This window comes from Danio aesculapii, chromosome 15 (genome assembly GCF_903798145.1).
Source record: "Danio aesculapii chromosome 15, fDanAes4.1, whole genome shotgun sequence".
Lineage (NCBI taxonomy): Eukaryota > Metazoa > Chordata > Actinopteri > Cypriniformes > Danionidae > Danio > Danio aesculapii.
In genome coordinates, this window is record NC_079449.1 from 31,421,197 (window position 1) to 31,446,480 (window position 25,284).

Here is a 25,284-nt window from a genome sequence, read left to right on the forward strand (position 1 = left end):
TCACGTGATCATGACAAAATTGCGGATGTAGTACATCCGAGTTTCATTCATACTACTGACCTTCATACTTTATAGAACGTACTATCCTAACAGCCAAGTAGCATGTTAAATTCAAATGGAGTACCCACTGAGTAGTAGGTGATTTAGGATGCAGCCATGAATTTGTACATACTACTTGACTCACATACTGTTTTTAGCATACTTTATAGTATGGAAATATGTGATTTCAGACGCAGCCAATGTTTAGTCTTGGTGCAAAGGATTATTAGACCTGGAGTGCCTATCAGTTGAACCCTTTGAAATTCTTCATTCCAGAAGTGGACAGATTTGAGGACTTCAGTTTGGAACGACGCTTCAATATGGCATCTACGAATAATTTGTCTTCAAAGTGCCATTCAGAAAGTGATTTATTTTATTGGAACACATCATAAATTGTGCAAAAAGCATGCTGTTGTTTTTCTTTTGCACTTGTTCATTAACAGCATCGTCAACATGATCGCCTTAAAAAAAATCCATCACTATAGATCTTTGGCTGCGTCTGAAATCACTTAGTACTCAGTAGGTACTACATTTAAATTTTAATTTACTACTCAACCGTTAGAAAAGTACGTTCTATATAGTATGAATGTGAGTTGTATGACTAGAACTCGGATGTACTACATCCACCATTTTGTCATTATTACATGACCGACCCTTGTCAGCTGCATCGCTTTCTCCCATTCATGAATTCTCATGGGATAGCCTAGCATCCATCGGATGCACACTTCAGAATCTCGCTGGAAGTAGTAGATCATTGAGTAATTCTCGCATATTATTTTTCGAATTTTATGGCTGCGTCCGAAATCGCATACTTCCATACTTTATAGTACGCTAGAACAGTATGCAAGCTGAATAGTATGTCCGTATTCATAAAATTTGAAAAACAGCATGCGAGAATCACCCGGATGACCTACTACTTCCGGCGAGATTCTGAAGTGTGCATCGGGTAGACACTATGCTATCCCATGATGCATCGCAAGAGAATTCATGAATGTAAGTGAAGCAACGCAACTGAGTTGAGTAGATCATGTGATCATGACAAAATGGAGTATGTAGTACGTTCGAGTTTCATTCATACTAATGACATTCATACTATATAGAATGTACTTTCCTAACGGCCGAGTAGTATGTTTAAAGTCAAATGCAGCACCTACTGAGTAGTAGGGGATTTCGGAAGCAGCCATAAATTTGTACATACAACTCCGTATTTGTTTGTTTAATTTCAGCCTATATAAATTGTTTTTAGCTAGTTACCTATTCATAAAATTCTAAAAACAGTATGCGAGAAGTAGCCGGATGACCTACTACTTCCAGCGAGATTCTGAAGTGCGCATCAGATGGACACTTTGCTATCCCATGATGTACCGCAAGAGAATTCATGAATGGGAGTGAAGCGACACAACTGATGCGGGTAGGTCACGTGACCATGACAAAATGGAGTATGTAGTACATTCGAGTTTCATTCATACTAATAGAACATACTTTCCTAACGGCCAAGTAGTATGTTTAAATTCAAATGCAGCACCTACTGAGTAGTAGGGGATTTCGGACGCAGCCATAAATTTGTACATACTACTCGGTATTTGTTTGTTTAATTTCAGCCTATATAAATTATTTTCAGCTAGTTACCTTTAAAAAAAAAAGAGTAAATCCAATGAGTATTTATTGTTTGTGTAAACAGTTCTGTTGTTTGCCAATCATTTAAAAAAATTCACAATCACCACATTGTGAAACCCAAAAGTTAAGGTAACTCAAACCATTTGAGGAAACCGATTGCAACAAACCATTTAAGATTAAAAACTAATCCTAATGAGTACTGTGAACTTAATCCATTTGAGTAAACGAAGCAATTTAAACACAGTAAAACCCAATAATTGAAGAGAACACAAACCAACTGAGTACTGTAAAACCTAATAAGTTAAAGCAACTCAAACCGTCTGAGGAAACCGATAGCTACAAACCATTTGAGTTAAAAACTAATCTATATGAGTACTGTGAACTTACTTCATTTCAGTTGAAGTAATGAGGTATTTAATTAACTCATTACCTTCAACACTAAGTTCAAAACTCTTTTCAAATGAGTAGAATTAACTTTCAGTCAATTTTGAGTTACAGTAACTACACTCATTTGATAAAGTTGACTGTTTGGTTTTACAGTGCAGGAAACATGTTCTCAGCATTCAGATCACTAACATTGCTTGCCACATCACAACTTCCTTGCTTTATTTAATCATCAACAGCAAAACAAGATGCACGTTAAGTCTAATCTCACACAAGCAGAAGGTCGCCTGAGGACTCGAGATAGAGCAACCAGTGTACATAACCACTCTGTATGTGCTTTTTCTTTGCAGCTCCTGTCTACAGTTCACCCATGGTGGAGCAGAGAGCTGTGTAATCAACTGTAGGTGATATTATTCGCCCACACACTCACCAGAGCAGCACCCAGACCCCTGATAGACCTTAAACAACCCCAGTGTGAGATAAACGGTGGGTCCAGACACTGAATGACACCAGGCCTTGCACAGCCTCCTCCGCAACTTCAGGAGAGAGAGTGAGAGAGACGGTTGCTAGGAGACGCGGCCCCAAGTGCAAACACTGAACCATCTGTGTGTGTGTGAAGAGGAGATGGAGGGCAGCTGAAAGCCTGGCACACTCCCTGCAACAACAGCCACCATCTTGTATTTTAGGCTCCTCCATATTGCAATAATGCTCTTTTTGTTGGAGCGAGACCACATCTGGATTTTTTACCTCATCTGCGGTGCTGGAGGCAGGACTGGAGTGGAGCTGCTGATCAGGCAGAGATTGGGTTTTTGAGTAATCTTTCAGTTTTATAGACAAAACATGACCTTATTTTACCCAAAATAATTATTCACTTAGAATATGTGCACTACATTATAATTAAGATTACCAAGAAAGACTTTTGGAGTTATTTTTGGCGAATAGTTCTTTAAAGGACCATTTATAAACATTAAAAACCTTACAACCTAGAACCTTTTGTGGAATGAAAGAATCCATGGATATTAAAGTTTCTGTATGCAGAAAATAATACGCAGACATTTTATTTTTAGGAGTGCCATTTTAAAATAACCATTCTTTCAGTGAAATGAAAAAGGAGATATTTTGCAGAATGTCCAAGCTGCTCTTTTCTATACATTCATTCATTTTCATCCACTTTTCTGTATCCAGGTCACATGGGCAGCAGTCTTAGGAGAGAACCCCAGACTTCCCTTTCCCTAGACACTTCCTCCAGCATCCCCATGTCCTCGGCATCCCGAGACATAGTCCCTCCAGCATGTCCTGGGTCTTCTCCAAGGCCTCCTCCCGGTGGGACATGGCTGGAACACCTCCCTAGGTAGGCGTCCATGAGGCACCCGAAAAAGATGCCCAAGCCACCTCAGCTGACTTCTCTTTATGTGGAGGAGCAACGGCTCTACTCCGAGCTCCTCCCAGGTGACAGAGCTCCTCACCTTATCTATACAGGTGCGCCCTGCCACCCTGTGAAGGAAACTCATTTCGGCCGCTTGTATCCAAGATCTTGTCCTTTCAGTCATGACCCAAAGCTCATGACCATAGGTGAGAGTAGGAACGTCGATTGACCGTTAAATCGTGAGCTTTGCCTTGCTTAGCTCCTTCTTTACAACAACGGACCAGTACATCAACCGCATTACTGCTGCCGCTGCACCGATCCGCCTGTCAATCTCACGTTCCAGCCTTCCCTCACTCATGAACAAAACACCAAGATACTTCAACTCCTCCACATGGGGTAAGCACTTTCCTCCTCTTTTCTATACGATGCATACATATTCCCAAAAACAAACTAAACATTCATTCATTGCATTTCATATTACTTTAAAACAATATTAATGCAAAAAAGAATAAATGAGATGTTTTTAAGAATGCTCATGCTGCACTGCTAAGTTCTATATTATGAAATGAGGACTATGGTTTGCCAAAGCTTGTGAATAGCAAAAATTCTGTAAATAAATGATATATATTCAGTTTCTTGCACAGATCATTTCTCTTCACAAGACCACCAGGAGCCACAGATATTAATTTAATTTTTCCAGTATATATTTATGTATTTTTTTAACTCTATCGTGCAATTGATTGCATTTTTGAATCACCATAGACCATGGTTTCACCTAAGAGTAGCTGAAAAGAGAGTGACTTGGATGGGCTTGGAATCTCCTTTTTCTCTCCACAAACGAAAGTCATCATGTTTGGAAAACTGTAATGGTGAGTAAAAATATAAATGTTTTGAGTGAAAAAAAAAAAATCAAGCAAATCGATCAATATTTGAGTTTTATTGACATTTTTCTATCAATGTTGATGGGAGTTCCAATAATATCATTATCCTCTCCTCATCTGTTTATAAAATACACTAACAGTTCTTACTGGAATACAAAAGTAGTAAATTTTGGTGTCCAGACATAAAGCGTGACAATGATCGGATAACAAATTCAACAGTGTAATCCCTGACACAGATGAAAATCAATTGATGGTGAATAAATATGCCAACGCACAAATATATTACCACATCATTTAAATTGTGTCGAGAAGCTTGATTTTCTGCTATACGCAACCCCACATGCTACCGTTCTCTGCACCCAAGCAAAAAGCCTTATTTTATTCAAACAAATCATTTTTCTTTGGGTCTTTGGTGATTTTCGAAGACACTGGGATGTCTTGGGTACTGAGGAGCTATGATGAATAGTGTTTTTACTTTAAAGAACCTAACAGATAGGCAGTGTACAGTCTCATCTTATGTACATATTCCCCAAAGAGTCCACTAACGAGCAAGAACAGTCAGTACAAATGAACACAGTGCGACTGGGATCAGCACAAACTGTTGGAACATGGAACACAGACACAAAGCTGTCCAGATACAACAGCTTGTAAACGGTTATACACAAAGGTTTACATTCACATATTCAACTATGCGTATGTTTCATCCAAAATCAGTTAGATGGTTGCTTTATGTGAAAAGCTTGATGGTAAACGTCACTTTTTGCCTCTTAAGGTGCAGTCACATTAGCGATACTTCAGCCAAATTTCACTATCGAAAAAAGTCAACAGTGTAGTGATGTATGAACGAACACTCAGTCACTGTTAAACCAAAGCCTTATTCAGACTGTCAGTCCAAATCAAGTCGTCAAACCATTTAGCAAATGTGTGGGAATTTTTTTTAATTGTAAGTGTCAGGCTACATTTATTTGTTGTTGAACATCCTCACTCAATCATTCTCCATCTATCCAGACCCAGGTTGTAGGGGCAAGAGGCTACTTAAGACCAACCAAACCGTGGGGACACTTCCCCCAGCTTCTACTGGGGAGACCAAGCTATTTCCAGACCAGCTGAGAGATATAATCCCTCCAGCAAGTCCTGGGTCTACTCTGGGGTCTTCCAAACTGGACATGTTTGCAACAAATCTATCAGGAGACATCTAGGAAACTTCGTATCCAGATCTTGGAATCACTTCAACTGGTTCCTGTCATCGTGAAGGAGCAGTGGCTTTTGATTTCTTTCAGGATGTCTGAGCTTTTTACCGTGTCTCGCAGGGTCTGCTCAAACACTCTTTCAGCTTTCAGTTAAAACACCTCCACCTGTTGGTGTCTAGGAGGCTCAGCCAGGACTCGAACCAGTGACTTTCTTGATGTGAGATGACAGTGCTAACCACTGAGCTCCTGTGGTGTCTGCAATCGTACTATCTGCCCCAAATAAAGCTCATGACATTAGGTGTGGGCTGGAACCCAAATCAGCTGGAAAGTTGGGAGCTTTGCCCTCAGGCTCAGCTCCCCTTTCACCATGAAAGTCTGGTACTTCAGATGTTGTACTGCTGCACCGATCCAACCGATCCCTGTATTGAGATGCTACAATCTATCCTCACATCTAAACCCTGAGATACTTGAAAACTCCCAAACAAGGCAGGCAGTTTTCATCTCAGATTTTTGGCCTGGCAAGAATCTGACCTAGGACCTAGGTTGTAACTCTCATTCTCAGCTACATATTGACCAAGTAAAAGGTTGTAACCCAATGAGGCCACCAGGACAACATCATTTACTCAAAGTAAAGATTACCTGGTCTACACACCCCTTTGAATTTAAGGAACAGTAAAGACATTGGCATGGACTATAGCAATACATACTAACTTTCCATTTTTTTGTGTTGTAAGACATCTGTCTTTCAAAACCCTCAGTTTTCATGTTTTAAGCTATAATTGCCATAGAAACAAATGTAGATCATCTGTAAAATGAACATCTGCAAAGAGACACAAATCTGACGGATCTGACCAACTACAATATACAGTTTTAACAGCCAATCAGTGAGATTAGATTCCAATCAGACAAACACAGGAGCCGTTTTGGACTGACAATCTGAATGTAACTTCTGCCTTCTGTTTGTCAGTAAGTAAATTTATAAATCCAACTTCAACTGGTTCAACTTAGGAAACCAACTTCAACAAATTCTTCTGTCTGAACACAAGGATTCCTACTGAAATACCCAGATTTCATCAGTGAAATTTTGCCTCATAACAATAAATGTGACCACCTTCAGACACTTTTTGAGTGAGCTAGCCCTTTTAAGGGATTGTTCACTCAGAATTCAAAATTCATTCATTATTTACTCATTCTGGCATTGTCACAATGCTGTATGTCCTTTATATTTTCTCCACAAAAATGTCCATATAAAAGGCATTGAATAGCAACCAGCATTGTGTTTTAAAAAAGGATGTAGCATTAATAAAGAATAGCCTCATGCTACACATGGCATATATTTGAAGCATTATGGGCCTGGAATATATAAAATCACATGTGACCATTCTGCAATACATTTGCATCTTTTTAAAACCTTAATACTGGTTGCGGATTATTACCATTATATGGACTAGTGTGAAAAAAACTGTCCTACTATAACAGCACCAGACTTAAAAATGGACTCAATTTTCATTTTTGAGTAAACTACTCCTCTAGGCTTCTCATGTTGGTCTGTAGTGATGGGAAGTTCGGATCATTTTACTGACTCGGACCTTTGAGTCTCGTTCATTGAGATGAATGCTACTTTTTCAAGCCTTTTCATTCAATTTGCCAAAATATTATTAAAATGGTACGAGTTGCTTCCAAACTCATCGACTACTAGCCCAATCGTTGCTTAAACTACAAACAAGTCATAACTAGAATGCTATAAGAAAGTTAAAATAATCATTTATTGTTTAACTGGTCTTCAGTCTATGATTATGTCAGCTCACCTCTTCTGACAGGTCTTCAAATTTGAGTGGTTCGTTCAAGTCACACTAACAGTCCCATATAAGTTCAACCAAAGCACACAGTCTGAGCCGAAAGGAGTTAGTTCCCCTTTCGCGTCTTCTGGGTTTCTGGGTTTTGGGTTTTTCATTCATCACATGACAGAATGTTAAGAGAGATGACTCAAACCCGAGGACTCGATAGATGAACGGATCAAATCTTTTTTTTGGCTCTGACGGCATATGATTGGCTTCTGTCTTTCACGTGATTAACGAACTACTCAAACTGAGGACTAGAGAGATGAACGGATCAAATGTTTCTCCGGCTCTAAATGCAAAAGATTGGCTTCTGTCTTTCACGTGATAAAAGAACGACTCAAACCGAGGACTCGATAGATGAACGGATCTGATGGCATATTATTGGCTTCTGTCTTTCATTTGATGAATGAACGACTCAAACTCGAGGACTCGAGAAATTAACAGATTAAATCTTTTTCCGGCTCTAAATGCATATGTTTGGCTTCTGTCTTTCACTTGGTGAACGAACGACTCAAACCAAGGACTCGAGAGATGAACGGATCAAATCTTTTTTCGGCTCTAAATGCACAAGATTGGCTTCTGTCTTTCACGTGATAAAAGAACGACTCAAACCGAGGACTCGATAGATGAACGGATCAAATCCTTTTTTTGGCTCTGATGGCATATGATTGGCTTCTGTCTTTCATGTGATGAATGAACGACTCAAACTCGAGGACTCAAGAAATTAACGTATTAAATCTTTTTCCGGCTCTAAATGCATATGTTTGGCTTCTGTCTTTCACTTGGTGAACGAAGGACTCAAACCAAGGACTCGAGAGATGAACGGATCGAATCTTTTTCCGGCTCTAAATGTATATGTTTGGCTTCTGTCTTTTACTTGGTGAACGAAGGACTCAAACCAAGGACTCGAGAGATGAACGGATCAAATCCTTTTCCGGCTCTAAATGCATAAGATTGGCTTCTTTCTTTCACGTGATGAACAAATGACTCAAACCCGATAGAAGACTCGAAGAAGGAACAAATCTTCTACTCCACCTGCACAATGAACGAATCACTCCCTGAGAGGACTCATCGTTCTCGAGTCAAACAAAATGAACGAATCGTTCAAGAACGACCCATCACTATTGGTCTGTCAGAGCTCCATTCAGAGATCTCTTCATGCCAGGCCTCCTCACGGGCGCAGATGGTGCTAACCTCAGCTGAATTGGCAGAGGTCAGCCTGGTAGTTTCTCACTGACACAAACTGGAGAAAGCCCCATCAGCTCGGAGAACTCGTGACCCTGATCCTGCCAAGCACCACATGCCCTCTGAGCCCTGCCTTATGTCATGTACGCATATGAATAGAGCCGCTTGTAGTATAAACAGTCGGGCTGAGATGAGCATGACATGCGGTATACTGTTGTTTTTACACACGTATGTCTGTACACCTTGTGTATGCATTCATGTATCTCAGTGTGCTCCCATGTGCCGGGCGGACACACACACACACACACACACACACACACACACACACACACACACACACACACACACACACACACACACACACACACATGCTCACACATGCTCACACTCTCCTCCAGACACACAAAGCCCCCTAGGGCTTCCCGCTTTCCTGTTTCTGGTCAGGCAAGGGGGTGTGTGTTTGTGTATGTCAGCAGGAGATGGAGGGTAAAAGAGGGTTTAAGAGGGTAATGGCAAACCAAAGTCAGTCATTCACCCACACATTCACCATCCATCCGTCATCGGCTTGCTCTCTCCAGGACGCTTGCTCAGTCCCAGCCATTGTCCTTGATCATGTGGGCGAGCTCGATAATGAACTTGCCCTCCTTGTACTTCTGGCTGCTCTCAAAGGCATGTTCCTGGAGGCAGGAGGAAAACAAGAACCCAAGTTAGTTTGAAATCTGAGATGGAGAAACTGTTCATCATAGTAATCAAGTCAGAGCTTAACTTGTTAATGAATAATTTCCGGAACAAAACCGGGAAATAAAAGTTACCGTGACCGACGTCAACCACACAGTTTTAGTTTTCCTGAAACATGACGTCATTAAATGGTGATAGCGCAAATAAAGCATCCAATGTCTGAATGGTCTTGTATTATTTTGTGCCATATAACGTTATGGGTCAATCATGGATAAAAACAAACACGTAGCTACAAACTTCCAAGTAAAACAAAGATAATTAAACGATTCACTCTGTCTAATCTTCAAGAAGAGCCCACGTTTAGCTCTTCTGTCATGTTTTCTGGCTGACTTGAGATCGCTTTGCTTCTGTCTCCTGCTATCCTGATCCGAGGACGAAGTTCCATCTTTCGAGATCTCTTTTGATCAGGCTCGTTATTAGATTTACTCGGGGTTTAAAAACAATGAAAACATGCTTGACTGCCTCTTTGCCATTTTGAAAATACGAATATTATTTAGGTGGGCCGCTATGCTATTGTTTATTTTCACTGCTCACTGCGCAAGAAACAATCACCAACCAACGACAGTGATTGTAAGCGTGAGAAAGATGTTTGTCTGAAAATATTGCTAAGGGCCAATAGTTAGACTTCTGCTTTAACTTTAGCCACAGTTACACTAGAGTTTGAGTAAGCAAAATTCTGTCAGATGGTTCGGTGAAAAGGAGTGAACATGATGAACACAGTGACATGCGAAACTTGGTACACAAGCTTGCGTATGAATGGAAGTCAATAGGGCGAAAAGTGCAGCGTGACCACAGCTTAACCGGCACACTAACTTTACAGTTTTCACTGACTTTGCAAGACAGTGGACTGTTCTGAAGTGACTGAAACACTTCAACAGCAGGTTGTACGGATGAAGGCGAAAGAAATGACCCTGTCAGGCACCTTTAATCAAAACGCCAGACTAACTAAAGTTCACTTCAGTAGCTGTTTTCATCTAAAAATGTGAATTAAATGTATGCGCAAAACTGGAATATCGCGTTTCCATCCAACGAGTTAAAGAGAACAAAATCATCACTTCCTGATAAACTGGCGCCAAATATCAACAGTAACAGAAATTTGCAGCAATATGAGAAGCTGCGTGAATCTTTTCTTCATTTAATGAACAACTTGCGCCTCAGAAGACGTATGCCGACTCGCAATCAACACGTGTGGCAGTTTAAAGCAATGAGACGCAGAGCGCAGACGCTCTTGACAGTTCTGGAGGTAATTATTAATATAACTACACTAATACTGAAATGGTTACAGCGTTTTAGAATGACCAAAACAACATTTCAGATGTTTTACAATGTGCTCGGCCTGCTGGTTTGTTCATTCAGACACATTTTTATCATCACATGAGCTCTTATAAACAAAACCACATGACTTTTTTTAATGCGCATACTGGAATTTGTTCAGAAAAAGTGTTTCCATCGTAGTGTATGCACATCTTATTGAATAAAAAGTTTATACTCAGTTATGCGCATATCTTTTATGCACATTTTCAAAATGTATGCACATCTTGGCGTTTCCATTTGGTTTTTTTAATGTGCATATCCAAAATGTGTATAAAAATAGGTGGATGGAAACATAGCTAGTGATGAAAGCATGTTTATTTTATTTGGGTCTGTTGGGAAACATTATAATAATCTAACTAGGGAAAGGCTGAACCCAAAGTGTGTTTGAAAGTCAGTAAAGGTGGAGGTGAAAGGTCATGATTTGATGTTTTCTGCAGCAGGAGTTTCCCTGGAACTACATGGCAAAGTGAGTACATACGTTATTGGATAAAGATAAAGCAGTTTTTGATGCTGAAAACCATGAAATAATGAAATGGCAACCTAGAGTCCTGATCTACACCATATTGAAAATCTCTGTTAAATTATTGCTGATAAACTATGGGCTGCATATGAGCTTAAGTCATTCAAAGTTTGGGCCTATACACTTCCTACTAATGTTTGACAGCTGTAACCTTCAGAATTTTTAGTCGTTGTAATCTTTCTTTGTTCTTTAATCAATGTTGTGACAGGACATCAACATGACATCAGATTGACGTTTTTTTTGTTTGTTTGGAAATTAAAATCAGGTTGACGTCAGAACCCAACGTCAGGCCAACGTCAGTGTCCAACTTCGGACAGATGTTGCATTTTGGTTCCTTTCCAACGTAACCTAAAAACAACAATATATCAACGTCTAATGATGGTACAGCTTGACGTTGTGTGGACATTACCCCTGTGACGTCTATCAGACATTGGATTTTAGTTGCCATACCTGACGAATAAATGTTAGTATTTGATGTCAATATGACATTGGTTTAAGATGTTGGTTCGATGTTAGATTTTGGTAATTTTCCAACACAACCTAAAATCAACAAAATATCAACGTCATTTCCTGTCATTAATGGATGTCAAAATAACATTGTCCTTAGAAGCTGGTGACCAAAATCTAATTCAATATTAATGTCTTATATTCCAAAAAATTCACTGTATATTAAAAAAGTGAAAAAGTGTTTTGAAATTAGTCTTGACTTGTCATTTTTGAATAAATTAAAAGGTAAAACGAATGCTGTTTCACCACAGCGTTTAATATTCTGTTTGTCTTTGCTTTTTATAGCTGACGGTTGCAAGCAGCAGGGAGGACTCATCAGATTTCTGGAGAAGGGCACTGGGTCAAGCTCCGAAATGTCTGCATTCACACTGACATAAATATCTGACGTGCGTATAAATAACCGGGCCACTATGGGAACGTATACTTGTTTGTGTGCTTATTGGTCTTTGCATCGGTCAAAACTCCCCGTCAAGGGCGACCGGAAATCCACTAGCACTAAAAAAAAAGCAATTGGCATGCAGCACAGCTGCTGATTAAAAATGGACGTCATGCAAGGAATGTGCCCTGCTTAGACAAGTCTTTATGAACAAGCTTAAACCCGCAAAGCCGAGCATATTAACAATGTGCTATTATCTCAAAGTGTCCATGACTCTGGTGATTTGTAAGGTCAATATAAACACGCAAACACATTCAGTTTCTTCAGGTAAATGAGGCTGCAAGAAGCCTATTTGTTTGGTGATGGGCATTATTAAAGTAATTGTTCACCCAGAAAAGAAAATTTGCACCCTCATGTAGTTTTAAAGCTGTATGAACTACATTCTTTTATTGATACAGTAATATTGAAAAGGGGGGGGGGGATTGAATTAATATACAGAAGGTTACGCAACCACTGAATATGCCGACGTCTACTAGTGGAACAGTAATTTTTTCAAATGTGTGTGTGTGTGTGTTTGTCATGAATCACATACCAAGATTAATTCTGATTGGATATTTTCCAAAAAACATGCCTCAATCACATTCTCGTTTCGTTTTTATTAGTCAACGAAAATGTCAGTATGTTTTTTATTACAGTTGTCGTCATCATCACTTAATTTTTATTTAGTTTTCGTCTAGTTTTCATCAGTAGAAACTTGTTCATCACAAAAATGATGACAAAGATTTTTTGTCAACGAAATTAACACTGGTTCAAACAATCTTTAAACTTTATTCTTTTGTCCTCCATGGAAGAAATAAGTCTGTTTTCATTTTTCGGTGAACAATTCTCCAATTATAATGATGTATTGTAACTAGTTTACCAAAACATATCTGATCATATCTTTTGTTTTTTCTATCTTTCTTTCTCCAACCTAGTCTGTTTTTGCTACTGTACAGTGTTAAAGTAAAACATTCAGGTCCATTGACATTAATATGCATTAACTTTCCACATTAATTGATTGTTTTCTTACATATTTCCAGCCCAGTGTGGTTTTGCAGTTTTCGCAGTAGATATCGGCCACCGCATGAAGCCCTGTAAGCAAAACCCTCTCCTCTGCGGGACCACATCCCACATTCACCCTGAGGAGACCAGAGACACACGGTCAGGCACAGGAAGCTGCAGGTTGGTGGAAGTGAGGTAAACATGACCACTACATCACTATTCAAAGGTCAGGGGTCAATAAGATTTAGATGTGCCTGATATTTGTATTAACCAGGGATGCATTAAACAGATTAAAAGTTATATTAAAAACATGTATTCATTAGAGATTGGCCAAAGTATTAGACAATAATCTATATCAGCTAGTAGCTATTTTTTAGCCATACAATCATCGATCTGTGAATGTTTACACAATAATAAGGGGTCTAATTTATAAAAGTGGCGTATGCACAAAATAGGGTTAATACAAGGGTGTGCCACTTCCCAAACAATATTTGTGATCCATAAAAAAACAACAACTTGACAGTGGAATGAGTGCAGCTTTAAGTAAACATGTTTAACCTCAAACTAATTTAAAGCATCATATGAGCCATAATCATTAATCAAAAATTAAAAATGTATTGTGTGTGGGGAACTTTAGGAAGGTTTCTACGCACGGTTTTTATAAACGAGACCCCAGGGCCTGTTATTTCTGACAATGACAAAAAATATCAGTAAAAAAACTATTGTTTGTTAGCTCTGGACTGGTAAAAGTATTCCAGAGGTGGAGTGGCAGACACGGCAAAGAATATAACAAATTTGCCAAAGCTCTTTTAAGATATCACTCTCTCTATCAGATATCTATTTATAATTCAAATAACTACTTCTTTTTATCTTTCCATTTATTAAAGAATCCCTAGAAATGAAACGCACTGTGCTATGTTTGTACAGTTTTTTATGGAAAAATATGAATATTGGAAATTGATTGATACCACACCTTTGTGTGAGATATATATAGAGCACGTGAAAAAGCACATCCCCATTTTTCCTCAGAAAACATATTTTTAAAGGTCCCGTTGACTTGACATTTTCACCATATGGCGATAACAACCAAAGTAATCCATACACACAAATAAACTATTAGTTTAGAAATCAGGTTACTGGAAATAAAATACAAAGACATGACACACACAGACTTCAACAGAGTCTAAAAATATTCATGGTGCTGTATATCTTGTCTATCAACTCTGATCTTTACTTATTTTCTTTTGCATTCAAGTCAGGTGATTGGCTGGGCCAATCTAGCAGCTTTACTTTCTTTCTCTGAAACCAATTGAGAGTTTCCTTGACAGGGTTTGGGATCATTGGCTTTATCATCTGGCAATGCAAGTGTTGGGTCTGAAGCCACTAATATTCATTTCCACTGACAATAACTACAGAGATTTCAGCTGCTGTCTGGGCTTTCCATGCCTTTTTACACCTTCCATTCTTCATGTGCTCAATACTTTTCCCCTGTGTTTCATTTTATTACATACAGTATAAATTAATTTCTAAACTAATTAGTTATTTTTTCGGTGTTTATGGATTACTTTAGTTATTACTGTCATCTGACCAAACTTTCAAGTCAACAGCACCTTTATAAACTGTTTTGTGAAAAATATTCTGAAGTTTTCAACATTTATTTTACCCGCTGCATAAATGTATCAATTATCCAAGTAAAAACACAGAAATAACTTACACAGAGTTGAACAGATATGCTCTGCCCTGACTTCCTTGAAAGGACTGTAGAAAAAAAGAGACACATTCTTTTGAGAATTGATCTTCAATCACTTACATCATGTTAAACTAAAACTACATGATCTATCCTGTGTTGAAGACCATCCAGAGCAGAACTGATATGGCATTAAACAGCGTGTTACTGCCGTCTGTGATACTCCAAACAAACATGTTTTTTTTTTATCTCGCTGTTCTCTTGTCGTCAAGTGGTTATCTCTCACCTTGGAGATGAGCTCGTCGTGGTTAGCCAGGTGTGCTCTGCAGTGGATGCAGCTGTAGGTGCGGTGGCAGTTGGGCAGGTACGCCTGAAAGGTTTTGGAGCGCGTCATGGTGACCATGGGCCGGGTCGGCGGGCGGTGCAAGAAGGGGCTGCCGGCCCAGGTCGGCTCACAAGGGAAGCACCGCAACACACAGGTGAGGGCCGTGGTGGGGCGGGGTGGGAGGTATACACCTGTGAGCAAACACACACACACACAAAACTGTGGGGATTGCATTGTATTGTTTATTTGAGAGACATCTGAATCAAACAGTGCCTTGAGTTTGGAGGAAATCTACAACACCACTGAATCTACAATGTGAATCATATAGTTTGTAAATTAATTAATCTTATAAGAAAGACTTATTAATAAAGTAATTATTAATGTAGTTCAAATTATTACTTACCAAGTGACTCTAATGAACTGTTCATTTTTAGTGGAGTCCAAAACAGAAAGTTACATGAGAGCTATAGAGAAGTATACAAGTTATGCTTCCAGTCCAATATAGTTTTCAATAATTACAAGAAGTATCAAATGAAAGTGTTATAAGGTAAAAGACTGAGTGAAAGAACTACAATTCCATGAAGCAATATGATCAATTGATGATCTAAACTTCATGGAGAAAATATCTAAATGTTTACACACACAAACACCTATATCATGGGAATGAGTAGAGTCAGACATATCATTTGGCGTTCCATGTTGCTGCTCTCTGATTGGTGGATTTTTCTGTACAGGGTCATGGGTACTATAGTTTTTCTGCACATTTTTTTTTTTTTTGCTATTAAACATGCTTGTTTTTTTAACTAAATCAAACTAAATAAAGAATTACAGAATTTATTGCAAATGATCAAAAACTTCAATTAATTAATCGCTTAACCACCTCACAACAATGATCTCACAACTTGATCTCACAACAAGTGACATACAGTCTTTAAAGATGATATATTTATTGTTAATTAGGTTTTACTTGGCTGTTGCACTCTACTGGTAAATTCCACTCCCTGATATTTGCCTATTTATTTCAACTATTGTAATTAAAATAGATGACTGTTTTGATTAAGTTTTAAATTAGCAAAGTTCAGAAATGCATGTATGAAGGAATACTCAGCTTTATCAAATTGTCAAAATGTAGTTTATTAATGAAATAGGGAGTTTGTAATATATCAGCCTTTTCATTCTATAGTTTAATTTTTTTAATTAGTAGATAATATTGGCAGTGGATACATTGGTGCATTTCTAATTACTACAGGTTTTGCTTGTTTAGCTTTGGAAATAAAAAAAAAAACAACAACTATTTTTGCATTTTACTTTTATTGCATAAAAAAGAATAACTGTGGACAGTTATTGAAAAAATATGTGTAAACATATTTTGCAAGAACTGTTTTCAGTGTATTCATTATTACAATAATCTAATTATTAAGCAACAAAATACAGTACAATACATTTTGTGAGTTAAATTTACCTATTTTTCTTAAGACAAAAATAATTAGACTATAGATAAAAATATAATGTTCCATGAAGATATTTTGTACATTTCCCAAAAGTCAAATTTATACATTATACAATATACAGTTGAAGTCTGAATTTCCCGCAATTTTTGTTTAACGGAGAGAAGATTTTTTTCAACACATTTCTAAACATAATAGTTTTAATAACTGATTTCTTTTATCTTTGCCATGATGACAGTAAATAATATTTGACTAGATATTTTTCAAGAAAGTATTCAGCTTAAAGTGACATTTAAAGGCTTTACTAGGTTAACTAGGCAAGTTAGGGTAATTAGGCAAGTTACTGTATATTGATGGTTTGTTCTGTAGACTATCGAAATATATATATATATAGCTTAAAGGTAATTAAAATGGTTTTTGAAAACTAAAAACTGCTTTTATTCTAGCCAAAATAAAACAAATAAGACTTTCTCCAGAAGAAAAAATATTATCAGACATACTGTGAAAATTTCCTTGCTCAGTTAAACATCATTTGGGAAATATTTAAAAAAGAAAATAAAATTCAAAGAGGGGCTAATAATTCTGACTTCAACTGTATCTCTCAAATAAATATATCAAAATAAATACATTTATTAAATGTTTGGTTAGTAACATGCGTTAATAAGCACTTTATTTAGACAGATTTAAAGACAATTTTCTCAGTATTTAGATTTATTTGAACCCTCAGATAACCAATATTGTTTTTTTTATTCATTTTCTTAGTCCCTTTAATAATCAGGGGTCGCCACAGCAGAATGAACTGCCAACTTATCCAGCATAAGTTTTACACAACGGATGCCCTTCCAGCTGCAATGCACCACTGGGAAACGTCCATACACAGTCATTCACACACATACACAGGACAATTTCACTTACCCAATTCACCTATAGCGCATGTCTTTGGACTCATGGGGGAAACCGTAGCACCCAGAGGAAACCCACGTGAACACGGGAGAACATGCAAACTCCACACAGAAATGCCAACTGATCGAGGCTCGAACCAGCGACCTTCTTGCTGTGAGGTGATATTGCTACCCACTGCGCCACCCTAAAATTGTCATTTCCTAACAATACATGGAATTATCAATGGAAAGCTTATTTATTCAGCTCTCATGTGATCTCTATCTAACCCTTTTGAAGTCTAGGATCTCAATTGTATTTTCAATAAGAATTGTTAATGGGAAATCAGAAAAAAAAGAACTAGAAATCCTTCACTAAACCTTGTAGGCACATATCTAAATACTATAAAATGCTTTAATATAAATCTAGAAATGGCACACTTCACCTTTTAGACTGTGCATGGGTCTGCAAGTGTGTTTGTATGCACCAGTCTGACGCTTTATTGTTGGTACATTGCTCCTTCAGTCAGAAGGCTTTGTTGAGGCAGGGGTGAGCACGTCTTATAAAGAGTCCAGAGCAGAAAGCGGCTCTTATGTTCTGTCCATTGTTTCCCAGTCAAAGCGTGGGACCGGGGAATAAAGAGTCTACTGATAGATCGACGCGTTTTCCCACACAAACACACAACCGTCGACTGGCCACATCTACAAATAAACTCTCCAGCATTCTGGTGACCCGCTCTAGCCCCGGTTCCACACCCTGACCCACGTGTGGGTATTTTAAGGACTCTGCAAGTTTTCTCAGGACATGATGCTGGTGTTTTCTTACAGTTTACTGTCAACCGAACGATACACTTTGTGACACTGCTATGATAACTGCATAATGGATGAGATAATGGATTTCTCATTCTCTTGCACAAGCTAAGTGGCTTTTATTCGTTCAAAAAGTTAATACCAGTTCTGTCATATTTAAACTGAAACATTTCACATAGAAACAACAATGAATTACAGTAAGAGTGAAAACTAAATGCTTTTTTTTTCAGAGAGATGTAAACTATCCTTTGAGATTTTCCACTGAGGGGAGAAAAAACAAAAACGATCAAACCCAATTATTAATATTTTTGGATTTGTATTTTTTCCTTATTTGTGCAGCAGCAAATTGAATCCGGGTTTTGTATTGCCATAACAGATGGATCAATAAAAGCAAAGGGAGAGAGTCTCTGTATGGTTTCATCATGCAGACAAAAACGCATCGGCTGAGCTCTGATCCGTGAACGCTGATGAAGCTTCAGGCACAACCAGTTCAAATACCGATCACTGACCTAACACGTAAACTGTGCCACAGATCCTAACACTGGACACCAAATGGAAAGCAACACTTTATAAGATGCTTTCAAGTATTTTTATCTTGAGTTTAGGAGCTTAAATCAAGGCTATAGAGGCCAAAATATTCAATCAGATTTTTGAAGCTGTTCTGAGTGGTTTTTGTTGTCTGTAAAGCTCACCGTAGTACAAAAGCAACTAAAGAACATAAAAACCAGGGTTAAATGAATGTCACCCAGAGATTTTAATTACATAAAACACATAGGAGAACACACAATTAGTGTTTTTTTAATTTGAGAAAACAAAACAAATGAATAGAGATTAAATATGATTAACTATAATTATTTATAAAACATACTAGCAATAAAATCTGAATCCAAATGATACAGTAAGACCAATAATCCAATGTAAAAAAGCTTCAATTCCATGTTAGTCCAAGATGGTTTATGCATTGAAAGTTGGGCTGGGCTGCACGGTGGCACAGTGGGTAGCACCATCGCCTCACAGCAAGAAGGTCACTGGTTCGAGCCCTAGCTGTGTCATTTCTTTGTGGAGTTTGCATGTTCTCTGTGTTCGCGTGGGTTTTCTCTGGGAGCTCCGGTTTCCCCCGCAGTCCAAAGACATGCGCTATAGCTGAATTGGGTTAGCTAAATTGTCTGTAGTGTATGTGTGTGAATGAGTGTGTATGGATCTTTCCCATTGATGGGTTGCAGCTGGAAAGGCATTCGCTGCATAAAACATATGCTGGATAAGTTGGCGGTTCATTCCGCTGTGGCGAACCCAGATTAATAAAAGGACTAAGCCGAAAATAAAATAAATGAATGAATGAAGTTAGAGCTGGTATAATGCTGGTGGACTAGAATTGTAATGTTGTTCTCAAGCAAAGCTGAGCTGATGTATAGCTGGTTAGCTAGCAAACCACCACATTTTCCATTCGAGAGTTCAGAAATCTAGCAATAAACATCCCATGACCAGCATGCAAAACAGCCAATATTAATGGCCATAAATGCAAGGTACCAGTTAGTCAGACAAGTTAATAAAACACAGTCGCTATGGTCACAGGTACTTTTGGTGTTAATCCTTTATTGTATGAGGAACCATATATGGTAACTTCGTTTACAATGATTTGCCATATTTTTAATTTTTATTAGTCATAATGGTTCAAAAGTCTGGTAATAACCTCCTCTAAGACTCCAGTGTTTTTCAACCCTCTATAAAGGGTTAAGCATTTTGGTCACTCGCATAACAAGGAGACATGTTACTATTAACACTTGGTCTCATATATGCATTTCAGATTTCTTTGAGAAAATAGGCAGGCTTCTCCCTCACTTTTCTATGTAATATTGCAAAAAAAGCTTGCACAATCTATATTTAAACGGCAGCAGCTAGCTCTTTGCAACTCTAACATGATTGTGCCCGCTCAGTACCTGGATGGGAGACCACATGGGAAAGCTAGGTTGCTGCCTGAAGTGGTGGTAGTGAGGCCAGCAGGAGGCGCTCAACCTTCGGTCTGTGTAGGACCTAACACCCCGGTATAGTAAAAGGGGATGCTATACTGCTCAGGTCTTTCGGATGAGACGTTAAAACGAGCGCTCAACTCCCTGTGGTCGTTAAAAATTCCAGGATGTCCTTCAGAAAAAGGGTTTAGGGTTTAGGGTAGGGTTTAAGCCCCTGCATCCTGGGGAAATTTGCCCACTGGCCTCTGTCCATCCCCATATCATAATTGGCTTCATCACTCTGTCTCCTCTACACCAATCAGCTGGTGTGTGGTCTGGCGCAATATGGCTGCCCTCATATCACTCAGGTGGATGAGGAGATTCCCCCCAAAAATGTGTAAAGCGCTTTGAGTGTCCAGAAAAGTGCTACATGAAAGTAAGGAATTATTATTATTATTATTATTATTATTATTATTATTATTATTATTATTATTATTATACATCAACACAAAAGAATACAATGAAAATCAATATATAGAGCAGAAGCATTTGCAAAAAAAATATGCCAAACACCGTGGGTTTGTGTCAGAATCAAGACCTAAATCCTAAATCCTTTATAGTTATATATCCTTTATAGTCATGACAGGACACAGCATAAATATGAATCAGATTTTATGCATGCTTATGACAGCTGTAATTAATTGTCATTCGCTCAGATGTCATTTTAAATGTGGCGGTGACATTGTTTGAGATGTCTATGTCATGACAACTTGACACATGGTAACACTTTACTTGAAGGGGTGTTCAGAAGACTGTCACACATGCCATGACAAAGACAAAGGAGATTTTATGCATGCTTATGACAACTGTAATTAATTGTCATTTGCTCAGTTGTGTCACCCCTACAAGTAAAGTGTTACCATTAGCAGCTATTTGAATTCATTCAACCTCATATGCTTCTAGACCTGTTTATATAAGAGGTCTGTCATGCTCCAAAAATGTGAAAAACATCATTATAAAGCTAGTTTCAGTGCATTATGTGCAATATTTCTAGTATTTTAAAGCTACACTCTCTGTGTGATACAAGTTCCTTTAAAAAAGTTACAATGTCAATTTTTTATACAAAGTTACAATATTTTACAATGTCCTGCTTACAACTTTACAAGTTATATTGGAGGAATAAAACTGTAAACTTAGTTAAGGTATTTACTGACAAAGTTCTTTGCAAAAAACAAAAAAAAAAGCTGTTTATTGTTGTTATTAGACTTTATTAATCCCTAAGGGAAATTCACACGTCACAGCAAAGCTCTCCATACTAAAGAAAGATAAAATAAGTTACATTATATAAAAACAATAATAAAATTACATTCATACTGCACATCTTAGTTTCAAACGACACTTGTCCATATCTAATAACTATTACAATTCAGCATAATTCATCTAGTATGATTTTGGTTATATTTGGTTATTACAGAATATGAGTTTTATTTACTATGAGAAGAAAAATTCATAACAGTGAGCTCACAGGAAATAAAGGCTACAATAAAGCCAGTTATGAATATTTCATTGGTTTCCTATTGTATTCGATTAGCAGACATTCTTTAATAGGCATGCTCAAATGAAACAATTTTTAAGAATATGCGTCAGTATTAAATCAAAATGTCAACATTAAATATATATGTATATTCCACTACTGTAAGTGTACAATGACGATGAATTTTGGTGCACAGTACCTTTCATTTAGTTATGTCTCCCGCTAAGTGCTCTGATTCATTTGTTGTGACAGAGGGGCCGTAACTTTCATCTCTTCAAGGCCTGTGGAAGGCAAGGACCTTCCTTATGTAACCACTGCTGATGAGGATAACAGCAGCAGCAGAAAAGAGGGGGAAACGTGTGTCCTTGTGTTGCATCCCATCCTTCACTAGCTGTCCAGCCTCTAGCGTCTTATTCAAGTCTTTCTGGTGCTGCATTTACCGTAAATACTATGAGACAGGATTCATAATCTGCATTTCTGACGTGATTTTCCCCCTCCAAAAGCCTGCAGACGATACTTTTTAAGGATGAAATTTTGTCAAATGGTGTAACACTGTGTTACGTCATAGCAAATTATTAAACAGCCCCCTGTAATATCCTGAGTGGGTCATGAAAATTAAAATGTTCTGCTTGACATGATTATTCATTTGTGATGGCTTGTATTTGCATTCATAAATGCAGTTGATCATGCACCAAGTGTCACGGTGTATAATACCATAGCTTAAGACCTGCAGGAAACACTATTGAAAAAATGTAATCTCCGAAGACCGGATTGGATTTGACAGCGTTTCAGAAATTACTTGTCAGCATTCAAGCTGCCCAAATTCGATCGCATAAGAGCGAGAGAGAGAGAGAGAGAGCTTGTTGAATATAAAACAGCAATCAATTCTTATTATTGTTTTATGCAATAACTCTGTGTTCGAGTGCTGTGCTGTACTGATGTACGGACAGTACTGTATATGTGAGGCTGGATTTCAGCCACACACTGCACTACTGCCACTGTTTCCCTGATCAAGCATGCTTTCAATGTTGACCCATGACAACAGACACGTAAACATTTACAAATTCATTTTTCAGCCCAAGACAGTATAAAAATAGCAGTATAATGTGAAAATGTGAACAACACATCACAAAATATATCAACTAAAACTCACTGATGGTATCTAGTTTATTTGGTTTTACAACACAACCAGTATAATACTCATCCTTTACAGCCAAATAGTCAACAACAGCTGCAAAGTATGAATTATGAATATTCTGCAGTTTTGTAATAAACCCAGAAGATTAATTTGCCTCTGGTTCTCTTGAGATTTTCCTATAGTTTTTTTATAATGGGGTTTCTAAATGCATGAATGCATTACGGTCTGTGGAAAGCATAACTTGTTGACATTGAACAATGGGAATTACACCAATTTTGAAGCTTGTATATTTCTAATAGCTTATGTAACAACATAAGTATATTTGCAGTGTTTGTGTAGTAGGGCTGCACGATATAAAAAAAACTAATTTGCGATTTTGCAATATATATTGCGATATGAATACAATTTCACCATATGTCATAATATCTCTATTCGGAAAGAATTTATATTGTTAGATCAATTGGGATGATTCTGCAGTGGGAGTGCATCTCCATAAAATCTAATAAACAATCTATAAAACTTTTGTGGTCCCCCGACACATTTTCGTTGCTGTCTGTGCTACTTGCAGTGCATTTATTTGCATGTGTTGTAAGTATTTGATGCATGTGTTTAGTCTAGGGCTGTGTGATTGATCGTAATCGAATCGCAATCACGATTTGAAACATTGCTAGAAGCTGCAATATGGAATATATATGTATTATTTATTTTCCCCCACCCAGAGCAAATCCGCGACTACTCTCTGTGTTATAGTCTTACTAGCCAATTGAGTTAGCACACTTTCGTATTTTTATAGTTATTATTTTTTGTTTGTATAATAAGCTACACCATCTCCCTGATTTGAATTGAACTTGTTTACAGAAAGGTAAGGTAATTTTATGTGTGCTTACTGTTTGCTCTAGAGAAAAAAATAGTTTAATTTCTGAATATTTAAAAACAAATTTAAATAAATGTTGGAGTAAGTTAATATCTTTTCTGTTTCTTTTTTAACTAACACTCACCGCATTTTAGTAGTAAGAAGCTACAATACAGAATATTGAGCTGAAACTTGACTACAAAATTAAATCGCAAATTAAATCGCAATAACTGTCAAAAAAATTGAAATGAGATATTTTAAAGAGAATTTGTTAGTCAAAGATTTAATGTTTCACATTACATCTTTAGAGAATAATGTTTTGATTGAGACTATTTGCATCTCCAAAAAAAATCTAATAAACAATCTATAAACTTTTTTGTGTCCTGTCCCCCGACATGTTTTCGTTGTGGTCTGTGCTACTTGCAGTGCATTTCTGCATGTGTTGTATTTTCACGCACAACAATCTATAAATACAATCAAGAAAAAGATAGAATTGAAATAGTGTTTTATCATTTCCCGAGTCTAACAGTATTCAAGTACAGTAACTGAATGCAAAAATAAAAATAATTCAATAAAATTAATCCAGAGTTAAGGTTACAAATGGTACCATTTCTTATACCTGAATCTTCTGATACAATCACAGGCATCAAAACCTCATGCTAATGATAAATTGTGGTACAAACTCAACATTGCACATCCTGCGATGTGACTATTGTGAATGATCACATTGAGATATCAATGCTGAAACGATACATTGTGCAACCCTAGTGTGCAGTCAAACAATTTTTTTCAGCAAGTTGTTTACCACAGAACAATTGTATTAAAAACCTTATTGCAAAACCTGTACTAGGCTAATATTTCGAGGAAAACAGTGTTAAATAAACAATCAGCACTCTTAAATGTTCAATAATTTAAACATTAGATAACATTCAATCAAGCATTCTACACATTGGGTAGTTTTTACTTCTAATGCAGTAATATTATTTAACATATTACTCTTTAAGCTTATTATGTAGCCTGTATGTGATATACTGAAGAACCAGTGTGTCTATAAACACTGCAGTGTTTATCTCTTGGAGAACTGAGACGTGACGCACACTGTATAGAGTGCTTCTATTTACCCGGATATGTCTTTATTTACATCTCGCAGCCAGAGATGATACATGTGCCAGTGCTGATGCTGCAGTGATGCTGGTGCTGCTGCTGCTGCTGCTGCTGGTGGATGTGATAGTGGAGGTGTTTGATAAACAAGCATCAGCAGCATCACTGCGGACCCGCAGCACACCATTATCCAGCCTCTTCCACACTGCTATAATAAACACAACACTGTCATCATGACCTGAAGCTCCTATACAGCTCACTGTCACATGAAGATTACGATAACAAACTTTCACATTTGACAAGTGGGTAAAATCCCTCGCGTTTACCTTTGAAAAGAAGAAAATGAGCCTGTGAGATGGTGTCACGCGCTCCTCTGTTAAAGTAAATCAGGATTCACGGCAAACTTTGCTTCTGCATTCTTGTCACGACAAAATCCCTCTCCCGCCTCGCTCGCGGTCAGTGTGTGTGTGGACGTGGTGAATGTAAACCAAGTTTTGTCTGGCCACGAGCGCACTGTACATCACCTACAGGGTAAATGACAACCGTTTCCGCCAATCACCGAGGC

The 25,284-nt window shown here is 37.7% G+C and overlaps 1 protein-coding gene across 1 annotated transcript; it reads right to left on the reverse strand.

The window, feature by feature from the left end:
• Nucleotides 1-5,509: 5,509 nt before the first annotated feature.
• Nucleotides 5,510-25,200, reverse strand: ypel2b (yippee-like 2b). The gene is made up of 5 exons (XM_056473756.1): nt 25,046-25,200; nt 14,973-15,202; nt 14,714-14,757; nt 13,028-13,136; nt 5,510-9,180 (listed from the first exon to the last, which is right to left on the reverse strand). The coding sequence occupies exons 2-5, from the start codon at nt 15,087-15,089 to the stop codon at nt 9,091-9,093; spliced, it is 360 nt and encodes a 119-aa protein (XP_056329731.1). The 5' UTR covers nt 15,090-15,202; nt 25,046-25,200; the 3' UTR covers nt 5,510-9,090.
• Nucleotides 25,201-25,284: the final 84 nt, after the last annotated feature.